Below are 12,779 nucleotides of genomic sequence, written 5' to 3'. Positions count from 1 at the left end.
ACTCACCCTTGTGAGTTTGCTAAGATACTTCACAGAGAACTGTGGTCCTACCCAGTCTCCCTGTTCCCCCTCTTGTCCTTCTAGAGACTATTTTTGGCTTTTTTTTTTTTTTAAACATTTACTTAACTTATTTGGGAGAGAGAGAGTGCGCATGAGCGGGAGGGGTAAGGGGAGGGGGAGAGAGAATCTCAAGCAGACTCTGCACTAAGCACAGAGCCCGACTTGGGGCTCGATCTCACAACCCTGAGATCATGACCTGAACCAAAACCAAGAGTCTGACACTCAACTGACTGCGCCAGCCAGGCACCCTAGACCATTTTCAATAGAATAGACAGAGTGATCCATTAATCACTCCTCTACTTAAATCCCTCCAGTGACTTCCAACCCTGACAATGGCCTCCAAGGCCTGCACAGCTTAAACTCCAGCCCTTGGTAGGTGCAGGAGCTCAGGAAGAGAATGGTCTCATGTGCACACTAAGCAGATCCTTCCGAAAGGTGCCACAGAAGGAGCCTGCTGTGAGTATTCCTCGTGGAGTTTTCTCTTCTGAAGGGAGATCTGAGCAGTGTGTGTGTGTTCTACACATACATATGCATTTACAATGTGTACAGTGTTTTACATATGTACCCCCACAGAATGATATTATAGACAACAGCATAATATATTATTATTTATTTTATTTTATTTGTGGCCTCAGCTCAAATATAAGCTCCATATGGGCAGAGAGTTTTGACTGTTTTGTTTTAGAACAACGCCTGCTACATAATAGGCATTCTGTAAATATCTGTTGAATGAATGAATGAATGAGTAGAAATGCTTTGCAATCTAATGGTATCATTTTAGTATAGGTACAAAGAGTCTCGACACGTCCTAACCAGCTAAATCTGGCTATTATATTAAATTGACTGGAAGATTCAGCACGAATGAATGAGGGTTCTGATCAAGGACTGAAAACGCAGTTGAGGAAAGAACACCTCTTAATAACAGAAGATGGAGAGGAGGTTCTTGTTGAATTTCAGTGTAAGTATTCCACTTTGCCTGTGGGTGCAGAAAACCAACACACAAATCACTTTGGAGTAATCTGAACTCAGAAAGGAATGTAGCTTCCCTGCAGCACAGGAATGAGCTCATAATATATTACGGGCATGTGATACTCTCTCAAGTAGCTTTTTAGTTTTCAAACACCTAAGCACCTCGGGAGTCTAATTTTATGGAGCTCTTCCAGCATCCTTACGGTGGCCCCCCTCCCCCAATTCTGCTCCCTAGGCTAGCGTCCTGATGGCCAGGAGCGGAAACTGTGGAATGTGCCTCTTTTTGCAGGGGTTGATGGGAGGAAAGAGGCCCACCCTGGAAGGTAACATACCTACTGTCCACATCCACCTCTGTGACTAATTGTGGGTCCGCAAAATCACTTTAGTCACCAAATCTCAGTTTCCTAACATACACGCTGGCAGAATGGTGCCAGTTCCTCCCGCATTAATGGGCAAAACGAACAGCTCACAATGAGTCATCCAACTATGGTGGAGATTTAAGGTGATTCTGACCGACTGCATACAGAAAATGCAAGTGTATTTGCTTAGTTAACATCTTTGGCAACTAAGTGGTGTCCTATCCCAAAGGCTGTAACTGGGAATAACTCAGGCTCCCAAGAGAAGACTGTGATAGATCAACGTTTTTGTTCTGTTAGTAATGAAACAGAGAATGCCAGAAAATCTCTCTGTAAGGACTTTCAATTGCATGTGATAAAGTGCTTCGGAAATGGTCCTGAAATTTATCAGTGACCAAGACAAGGCTATGACGTACTTGTGATCGGGCTGTTGTTGTCGTTGCCTGGCGTCCAAGACAGCTGAACACTTTTGTCGAGTTGATCTGTCAATTCTAAATCAAAGGGAGGATTTGGGACATCTGTAGATGGAACACACATACTACAGTTAACCATCATCTATCCTTATGATACTTCCTAATGATACTCTTCACAGGGGTGGGGGGATTGGGGGGGGGAGCATCTTAAAGACACAGCACACTTTTAATGGGCAATGAGCATGCATCTGAAATGAAACGGGAGACACTGAGGTTGCTGGGGACACAGGAGCACACCCAAGACAAACCATCAATGAGTTCTGCTTGTTCCTTTTTAAATTGAAACCAAATCCCTAGTGACCAAAACCAGTGAGGTGGGCATGCATGGTTCACCAGCACCCTCAATGTGTCTTCTCATAGACATGAAGGAGCACAGACAGAAGAAATAATACTGAAGCTTTAATTCTAATAAATGAGAGACAGAGAATAGGAAATGCCAGAAGACCGATACAGGCAAATATAACATCCTGCTCAAGAAGACTTCGTTCTTTCTGAAATGCGTGCAATTACAGATTTTGGAGCTCCTGGAGAACATTTCTATTTTTGGGCAAATTCTAAGACTGAGTAGTCCTCAGCATGCACACCTCATGCAGATGCTCAGTATAACAGTCAAAAGGGCACATGGGGACATGGCGTGTTTATTCTCAGAGGACACTAGGGGACAGACACCTGTAGGGACAAAGGTGTCCCAGGAGCATGTCTGCCTCTTCTAATGGTACGTCTGAGATCCAGAGAGTTAACAGTTCCCTCTGGACTCTTTCCTGACCTTGCTCTTGGGAGTGATTGTGGCTCTTAGGGAACCAGAGCCCATATGAAAATACGGGCACTTCTTCCCTATCAGTAAAGAAAGAGTAAGTATCTACCAAGGGACAGCTCTTCTATACACTGACTAATGATGCCATGTAAAATCCAGCTGAGTTTTATGCCATAAAATTAATTTTAATTTTTGTACTTACAAGCTGAATAAAGATGAGGGTTCTTTAGTCAAAAAGAGTTCTGGAAATAATTTCTGATTTATTTTCCAGGCTCAGAAAAATCATACAACCTGGAAGTGCCCTCCTTTAGTGATTTATGTTTTTTTAATGCAATGAGTTATCTCTAATACAAAGGCCACATGTTCTAAACATCCATTGTTTTCCTATGTTAATTTATGGAAAATGGAATCCCCAAACGTTTATGTTTCCAAGACAACTTTTAATAGACTAAAATTAAAAACTACTCTGTGGAATGGTCTTTGAGATTTTTTTTTTTTTTTTTTTTTACATTCTGGAAACCGTGGAGGACAGCTTTTTGAAAAAGCACGATGCTATACAAGGAAATTATACCAAAGAGGACTTTTATCAATTGAAATGGCTTTATAATAACACATGAAATATTTAGCAATGAGTGGTATCGCACTCAGTGAAACATTCCCGAGCTCTAATGAAGAAATGATTTATGGCAGTGAATAAGCAACAGAACCGAACGCTGGACAGAGCCCTCATCCTTAAGGCAACACAATCAGTGATGTCGTAGAGAAAAGAGAGGAATTAAATTTTTTTTCTTTTTGCACATGTGAACGTGTTTGACAGAAAACAGAGAAAGAAGACTCATATTAGTTTACCGTAAGTAGGAGCTGGAGTTGGAGTAGGAGCTAGAAAGGACATTAATATAAAGGATTTTAATCAAAATTAGTCATGGAAAGATATAAGATAGCACAAGAAGACAAAGACCGACTGTGATTAAGATTCTAAAACCAAGCTGTAAGCTTAGTTGTGGGACACGGCATTGATAAACATGCAGTAACAATGTGGTGGGGGTTGGGGGAATCCTTCAATCTTAAATCAAAGTACACTATTTCTCCCGATTTTCTTATAAAAAAAATCACTCTTACGCACAGCCATCATTTTATTCCAGCGCTGCTCTGATAGTATATCAACACTGAAATGACTGCCTCAAAGGCTTCTCACAAAGAAGAAAAATGCAGGTATTTAACTCCCCTACAGAACTGTGGAACTGTAACAAGCCAACATTTACTCTGGACGGTTTTCTTTCCGACCTAACCCAAGGCAGCCAGGGGGCTGGGTGCGTTCGCATTCTTACCAACAACGCTCAGCACGGCACTGGCGGAAACGTTGTCGAGAGTTGTGTTGGCCACACACGTGTAGGTCCCACCATCGTCGTCCCATACATCAGCCACCACCAAGTGGTCTTTGTCCACAGTGAACCTGTCAAGAGAACAGGTTCAGAGCAGCTGAAACGGACACCCGACCACAGGTGACGGATGCTTGCTTTCCTGGCATGAAAGAAACTCTGTGAATTCGAAACAGAGAGAGAGAGGACAAACATTTGTGGCTCGTTAGAGCAGAAATCCAAAAAATACGTCTCACTTCGCTCAAGATGAAAGCTGGAAGACAATTAGAATGGACTAGAAGCTTGGGTTAGAAGGGCTGTCAAGTCATTTCAAGCATGCCCTTGGAAGGTTAGGCTCTTTCCTGAAGACCAGAGGGGCACCCAGAGAGGGGGTTGGGGGAAACTGTAGTCACCTTCACCAGCAGGCTTTCCTGTGGCTTCTGCAGCTAAGAAACATCTGAACAGCACTCATCCAGCTCCATTTCTAACAAAGCGTTTATTTTTAAATAATTTATCACTGACTGTGGAAATTTTGTGTCATTTTGGCCGCATGCATAATCTCTCATGGGAGAAAGTGAATGCAAAGAATATTATCGACTTTATCACAAGCAACAGGATGATTTAGGTCGGCAAGCACCACGGAGAGTTCTCTAGGGGTCGCTCGCCAGCATGAGAAATTACTCAGTAGGTCAAAAATCCATGTAAATAGGATTCGTGCATGATTTTAATGAGGATGCGTAAATCATTCACTGTCTTTGCAGGGTATTTCCAAGTTAAAGCTTTAGCCACTTTCACTCCATAGTCATTTCTTCCTATTTCCTTTTCATCGTCACCAGCTCTGATGTTACAAATAAAACTGGTCAGCGGGGGGTCGCCACGGTGGCTCAGTCAGTTAAGCATCTGCCTTCAGCTCAGGTCATGATCTCAGGTCCACATTCTGCCCCCTGCTCAGCGGGGAGCCTGTTTCTTCTTCCCCCCTGCTGTTTCCTCTTCCTCTGCTTGTGCTCTCTCCCGTTCTCCCTCAAGTAAATAAATAAAATCTTAAAAAAAAAAAAAAAAGCCTGGCCAGTGGGAAGCATAGAATTAGATGGAAGTCCTCAGTATAGAGGAGAAGGTCACATAGTTGTTTTTTGCTTTGTTTCGTTTTGTTTTGTTTTGTTTTAGGGGTGGTTAAGCTACACACACTGCTTAGGCACACTTGCAAGCAAACCACAGAGGCCATTTGCACCAGCACAGGGCATACCTTCCACTAGGAGGCGATGCTGGTAGACTCCATGACCGCTAAGCTTCCTGCAGTCAGCTCCATACCTATTCCTTCAAATTGAGATTTCACCCAGCCTTTTCTTCCGTTCCAAGTTCAAGGACCGCAACATGTCCACGGTCTTTTAACTTTTCCCCCTTTCTACTGGTTTTAAGTGATCAAAAGAAAATTCCCTATTTGAATGAAAACCAGTGTCCTTTAAAATACCGACAAGGATTTAGGTGCACTCTGCTGATTAAAGCGATCGCATTTCTGCTTATTTGTAGAATGGTAATGAAAACATCTGTCGAGACTTCACTGTACAAGGTAGGAAACAATGGAAGTCATCCAAGGCCTGAAAGGTTTTTTTCCCATCCTGAATTACATAGGAGCCCAGCACACAAAGACAGACAAACATTCTCAGGGTCTGATTTCAATAACTCGATACCTTTTTAGGTCCGCACATTTTGGGAGAAAATGCACTTTTTGGGGGGGGGTGGGGAGACCAGATTTCACAAACTTTAAAAATACCACCAAAAAGTCACTCTACAATAAACCTTTAGTTCTGAGCAGCTCAAAGAGGCAGAGAGGAGAAAGGAAAAAAATGATCTTCAAGGGGAGCCTGGGTGGCTCAGTTGTTAAGCGTCTGCCTTTGGCTCAGGTCATGATCCCAAGGCCCTGGGATCGAGCCCTGCATCAGGCTCCCTGCTCAGCGGGAAGCCTGCTTCTCCCTCTCCCACAGCCCCTGCTTGTGTTCCCTCTCTCACTGTCTCTCTCTTTCTGTGTCAAATAAATAAATAAAATCTTTAAAAAAAAAAATAGTGGTCTTCAAATACCTTCCGTCATTGGGCAGCTCACCGCTGTCCTTCAGCCACGTGATGGTGGGGATTAAGGTGTGATCGTGTTTCACCTTGCATTCGAAGGACACCGTGCCCCCTCTTTGCACAACTGCATATTCCGGCTGTTTAATGATCCTTGTTGCATCTGAAATTTAGCTATTGTTATCCGTTGCCAAAGTTGAGGAATTTGCTCAAAGTCACGTCATACCTGAAAGAACTTCATCACCTCCACCTTACCTTTGATTTCTAATTGAACTTCATTCTTTGCCATTCCTAATTTATTTCTTGCAACACATGTGTACGTTCCCGTACTGTCCTTTTGGGCCACAGGAATTTCCAAAGTGCCATTTTCATGCAAAACATAAATATCTTCACGAAGGGCACTACCTTTAGCTCCCTTGAACCTTCATTACAGAAGTTATCACAATGGGAATAGGAAAAAATCACAATTTGAAGTCAGACATAGATTGCCACATTGGAGATCAACACACCGTCATTTGTATTATAGTATCAAGCTCAGAGACGTTAGAATCTGCAAAAGACCTCCCGGATTGGATGCCTGTAAGTCAGTGGGATCCATGGAAGGCAGGAGGTAAAACTGGGACATTTCATGAGAAATGGTGCTTGATGAAATAAGTCAATCAGAGAAAGAGAATTATCATATGATCTCTCTGATAGGAGGAATTTGAGGGCAGGGTGGGGGTTCGTGGGGGATGGGGGGAGGATGAAACAAGATGGGACCAGGGAGGGAGACAAATCATAAGAGACTCTTAATCTCAGGAAGCAAACTGAGGGTTGCTGGGGGCTGGGGGTGGGGAGGTAGAGATAGGGTGGCTGGGTGATGGACATTGGGGAGGGTATGTGCTATGGTGAGTGCTATGAAGTGTGTAAGACTGATGATTCACAGACCTGTACCCCTGAAGCAAATAACACATTATAAGTTAATTAAAAAATTCTTTTAAAAAATTATATAAAAAAAGGAAATGGTGCTTGAAGCATTAGGATGACAATATGAAATACTTCAATTATAATTTTCTGTATTAAATTCATATTTAATACACACATCATTATCCATTCTATCTCCACATGGGTGATAAAACAGGCAAAAAGATCTTTTCGGCCTTTTTTTCCCCCCCGGGACATATTCTTAGTCCATCTGCAGGCCACAGTTCTAAAGCCAACTCGATATGAAGATGTTTGATTTGAATTCTAAAAAGATTTTTGATTCATATGAATAGGAAAATATTCAGGGGAGAAAACCAACCACGCATGTACGGAAAGCATGCGTCCGCTCAGCTTCCTGGTTACTGTCCGACAGAAGGTGGGGATGGATAAAACCGTCCGGCAAAGTCGACCTAAAGGGGAACCTCGCGACCTCACTAGGACACCAGCTGCCCAACCACCACGCTTCTCCTCTCTGCCCCTGAAGTGGAGACCTGGGGAGACTATCCTTAATCCCACACCTGGTTTGGTTCTCACATGAGCCCGGCTCCATGTCTGGTCCCTGAGGGACGACCAGTAACTGAATGTTCTAATTTTCTTTCGCTCCTTCCTTCCGAGCTGCTGCCCGTCCTCGCCTTGTGCCTCCCAGCTCCGGCTAAACTAAGCAAGCACCTCGATCCCGCACGGGGATGGTTTGATGTGAGGACTGAAAAGACATGAGCGAGCTTGGCCGGATCCCTTAAATTTTCAAAAAACATACTTTTTCCCATGCCCGCCCCCCCACCCGCCCCGCACCGTGCCTGACAAGGCGTGTGGCTGCATACCTTGTAGGTGGAGAACAATTCAGCACCGAGCAAGGAGTGAATACATCTCATGAGTGAATTTAATCATAAGAGTACGATGGAAACTGTGCTGTTGGAGAAACTGAAGGCTTTAGCAAATGTAAGTATTAAAGACAGAGCTGTGCTTACCACTCAACGGTTGGCAGAGGGGACCCGAAGAAGGCACAGTCTAGTAAAGCAGGCCTGTCTGTGATGACCTGATAGAGTGTATTTGCAGATGTAAGGATTCGTGGTGGCTCAGCTAAAAAAAGTTGAAAAACGTGAAGTGAATGTTAAAATAAAACCAACATTTAGGCCCACCCTGTATTTTACTGCATTCGAAGGCCGTTCAAGTTCACATTCCGCATAACCCATAGGTCTCTCCCCCATGTTCTCTGTCAGGTATGACACCACCAGCCAACAGGCTGGAGAAATTCAAGTTTTCTCCTTCTGGCTCATACCCCACATCTCATTTTGCTCAGGCATGCGGTTTTAATGATTTATTTATCTAGATGTCTTACTAGCCTGTGAGTCCCTTGCAGGCAGGGAAGGGGACTTTTATTATTTTCTTCCCAGAAACTAGGTCAGGGTCTGGCACAAAAATAATGGCCGAGTACATCTCTGTTAAGTGATGGGCCTATCCTCATCCCGGGGTTATGAGGGGGGTGGTGGGTAAGCATGGTGACAAGCACATAGCTGGCAGAAAACAGTAGTGTGTGGACACCCGAAACACAGAACCAGAAATCAGAACTGCCTCCCCAAACCCTAGCAACACACGAAGTGTGCTCAGCTAGGCGTGGGAGTCACTGACCTCCATTTCGAGCATGAAGGAAACATGCCAAGGACTGGTTGGCTTCCCGACTATGATTTCATTCGAAAGGGAGTCTGCTACACTTAAAGAGTTGGCATTTAATTCCCCGACACCACGAAAACAAGTCTCACATATGATTTTAATACATTTGATGTTTTGGTGGTTTTGTCCAGTATGAGAAATGGAATGTTGACATAAACCAACCATTTCACACAGAGGACCTGAATAAACATTTCTCCAAAGACCTACAGAAGGCCAAGAAACGCAAGGAAGGGTCTGCATCACTCATCATCAGGGAAATGCAAATCAAAACCACAACGAGATATCCCCTTATGCCTCTGAGAATGGGCAAAATCAAGAAGACAAGAAACAACAGGTGTTGGCGAGGATGTAGAGGAAAAGGAACCCTCGTGCCCTGTTGGTGGGAATGTAAACTGGTGCAGCCACGTTGGAAAACAGCATGGAGTTTCCTCAAAAAATTAAAAATAGAAATGTCATCTGGCCCAATAATTCCACTATGGGGTATTTACCCAGGGAAACAAAAACACTAACTCAAAGAGACAGATACACCCCTGTGTTTACTGCGGCATTGTTTATAATCACCAAGACAGGGAAGTAACCTCAGTGTCCATCGATAGACAAATGAATAAGGAAGGTGTGTGTGTGTGTGTGTGTGTGTGTGTGTGAGAGAGAGAGAGAGATACTACACAGCCATAAAAAGGACGAGACTGCTCCATTTCAGGTAACCCGGATGAACTAGATAGTATTATGATAAGTGAAATTGGTCAGACGGAGAAAGACAAAACCCATGTGATTCCACTCATATCCCGTAAGTGGAATCTAAAAAATAAATAAATAAACAAACAAACAAAAATCAGGATTGGAACTCTAAATAATGATGGTTGCCAGAGGAGACTGGGTTCAGGAGTTGGGCAAATGGTTGAAGGGGAGTAGGAAAGACAGACCTCCGGTTATGGAATGGCTAAGTCCCGGGAATAGAGCAGGGTACCAGGAACGCAGTCAAGGACACTGGAATTGTGTCCTATCAGGACAGCCAGCAGTTACACTTGTGGTGAAAACAAGTGTCACGTGTACACTTGTCAGATCACTAAGCTGTACAGCTGAAACTAGCATAACATTGTGTGTCAACTACACTCAAAAAACCAAACCAAAATAAACGTTTCAGAAGATGCTTGAGTCTACCATAGTATTCTAAATATATTATTAAGAATTAATAAATAGAGGCGCCTGGGTGGCTCAGTCTGTTAAGCATCTGCCTTCGGCTCAGGTCATGGTCCCAGGGTCCTGGGATCGAGTCCCGCATTAGGCTCTCTGTTGGCGGGGAGCCTGCTTCTCCCTCTCCCACTCCCCCTGCTTGTGTTCCCTCTCTTGCTGTATCTCTCTCTGTCAAATAAATAAATAAAATCTTTTTAAAAAAAGAATTAATAAATAAATTTACATATGTGACAAGGATAAAGGCCAAACGTCATGACTAATGATTTATTTTCTAAAACTCAGAATGACATTGTTGAACTTACCAGTTTTTCAGGATGGAATAGCGGAAACATTCAGTTACTAATAGCAGATTAATGTTATTTTCCTTTTGAGGGCTTAACAATTAGCCTAACCCTATGTGGACCGAGCAGTCTATTTGATTACATCTACAGTGAACAATTGGCCACTATGAAAGCTGCATTCCGAAAGAACAGGAAGGCCAGAGTACCATACCCTTTAGGGTAAGGTCTGTGTCTTACCCATCTTCTTACACCCCATGCGGCATCCAGGCCTCTGTGCGTCGCACACCGTAGAGGCTCGCTCCGTTTTTGCTGAGAACAGCAGCAGTCACTAACCGAACCTGCCATGTCTTTAATAAAGGGAGAGCTTACCCAGCACATTTACAAATGCATTCGCCAGTAAATATCCGTATTCATTAGAGGCGTTGCACTGGTACACGGCACTCGATCTTTCTTGAACATTTGAAAAGATAATGGTATCGCCGTCTATGTTCCTGCTGGGGTCATCGGGAGCAACTGTTTGGGTGCAAAAATATAAGGCATCTGTTTATTCTTCTCTGTGTGAGGTCTACACGGTAGTAAGCAGAACAGAAACACATGCCGACCGAGGTATATGTAGTAAGAAGGAGGGGACCGAGAACCCAGGCAGAAATCCCAGTTTTCCCTCCTCTGACTTTGGTTATCTCTTCTCAGCACACGATGCTCGATATTCATTCAGTCCTAAGTGGACTGATTCTGTAAAACTGAGTATTATTTCGAGAGATCCAGGGGGAAAAGCACAAGTTAGGTGAAAACAGAAGTACACATTCGGGTAAGTGTTGCCTTTTCACAATGAAACCGTGGTTCTTCACGAGGAGGTGAGTTAATTCTCAAGAGGAGACAGCAAACGCTAGTCCAAAATAGAGAAGCCCTTTAGCCCAACTGAACCTGTGTCCTTAATGAGCTTCTTTTTGAAATAAACAGATAAATAAATACAGATAAATAAGTACATAAAGACATCTAGGGGGCCAATCATCAAATGTGAAACTATTCATTTTTCTGTATCAGAAATTCCTGAGGCTGAGGCAGAAACAAATCACATGAAATTATGTATTTTTCACCTAATCGCTCAAGTACATTAAAAAAAAAAAAGGACCAGGACTGATCCTTACCGAAGTGGAAAGGAACAGGGTGAGCAACGTGATATGTGAGAATTTAGTCCAGGTCACGCCCGGTGGCGTGGAAGTGCTGAGTTCCTGGAAATGAATTCCCGTCTGTGAGTGCTAAACCGCAGGCTGTGACCTCACCTTGCTTTAAAAGCACACTCAGAGGGCCGAGAGGTATCTGCCTCAGCACGAGGCTCAAAATCAACACGCCGTCATCGCACCCTTTCCCTCAAATCTCCACTTGCAACTTGACCCACTTAAGAAGGCTCTGCTTCCTTTCCAAACACCGTACTTGTCTCTTTGATGCCAGGAAAGGGAGGTACCTCTAAGACATAGTTATCACTGCATTTAGATGCCTTTATCTCTTGCAAATCTCAAATATTTGGTTCTTCTGTGGCTAATTAACTCCCTTGAAGACCTAACGGTAAACCAAACTATAGTTATTCAGCCTTGTCTTAGTAGTCCCGTTTTCTCTGGTTGCTGGAACAAAGAACAGAGTTAGTGCTTAAAACCGCATTAATTTACTGTCCGACAGTTCTGTACGTGGCTGTCCCACGCTCCAATTGAATCAATAGCTAATTTCTAACGTCGCCTTAGACACTCCAGTTAGTTCATCTAGTGGTAGGGGAACGCCCGGATCCTTTGGCTCGGCTTCTTAGCTCATCTCTGCTGTTTGGGACTCGAAACATTTCAGAATGCCTCCAACCAGAAAACAAATACAAGTTCTGATTCCTTTAACAGGGTAAAGATTCCATCCGTGCATGACAGCAGAGGACAGAGATGTCTCATTGGCCTGGGACGTGACCCACAGCTGTGGCAGACGGCCAGGTACCCCAAGAATATGGTATACCAGGGAGCCACCCACATTCCTTGTCCCAGACCCCAAGTCTAGTATCCCTGGGCCTGTCTGACTCGCCCACTGTCAGTGATGTCCATCCAAGCAAGGCTGATGGAAAAGAGCAGGGTTTCCAGAATCTCTTTCTCAGCAGTTTGGGACCCAGCACTTGGACATTCGTTGCTGGGTCGCTTTGAAGGACTCTCAGTGGCCAGAATTCTGACTGCACCTCCACAGACGCACAAACAGTGGAGGGAGGGAGGGCAACGCCCGGGCAGAGCGTGAGCCTGAGTCTCTCTGGGTGCGTGAGGACAGCTCCTCACGTTCCGTGAGTACATGGAGCTCTTAGAAGTCACACCCCACGCGCGGTGTAATGGGTAGAGAGCTCTGGGTTTGTATGATGAAAAAGTTCTGGGGATCTACTCAACTGCCGTATGAATATACTTACACTGCTGAACTATACACTCAAAAATGAGTAAGATGGTACATTTTGTGTTACGTGTTTTTATATTTAACTGCAATAAAAATACATCACCATGAACTTCAGACCAGCTGGACGAATGAGGCCAGTAAGACAATCTTCCCTCAGTGGGAGTCGTGAATCACAACATACACCATCCTAAGGAGCTTTTAGGTAGCCCACCCTTGCCTTTTTCTTTGCC

The 12,779-nt window shown here is 43.9% G+C and overlaps 1 protein-coding gene across 15 annotated transcripts in view; it reads right to left on the bottom strand.

The window, feature by feature from the left end:
* Positions 1–12,779, bottom strand: part of NRCAM (neuronal cell adhesion molecule) — a 268,258-nt gene that overhangs the window by 35,191 nt on the left and 220,288 nt on the right. For 10 of the 15 annotated variants that reach the window (XM_044245786.1, XM_044245788.1, XM_044245792.1 and 7 more), the window contains 7 exons: positions 10,510–10,653; positions 7,963–8,074; positions 6,287–6,453; positions 6,047–6,194; positions 3,941–4,065; positions 3,462–3,491; positions 1,802–1,903 (listed from right to left, as the gene is read on the bottom strand). In XM_044245786.1, coding sequence (XP_044101721.1) covers positions 1,802–1,903; positions 3,462–3,491; positions 3,941–4,065; positions 6,047–6,194; positions 6,287–6,453; positions 7,963–8,074; positions 10,510–10,653 — 828 coding nt within the window. The remainder of the gene's footprint in view (positions 1–1,801; positions 1,904–3,461; positions 3,492–3,940; positions 4,066–6,046; positions 6,195–6,286; positions 6,454–7,962; positions 8,075–10,509; positions 10,654–12,779) is intronic. The other 5 variants (XM_044245791.1, XM_044245797.1, XM_044245793.1 and 2 more) reach the window with 1 other exon arrangement.

This window comes from Neovison vison, chromosome 4 (assembly GCF_020171115.1).
Source record: "Neovison vison isolate M4711 chromosome 4, ASM_NN_V1, whole genome shotgun sequence".
Classification (NCBI taxonomy): Eukaryota; Metazoa; Chordata; class Mammalia; order Carnivora; family Mustelidae; genus Neogale; species Neogale vison.
Note: the sequence above shows the minus strand (reverse complement) of the source record. Positions and strands in the feature narration are given on the sequence as shown.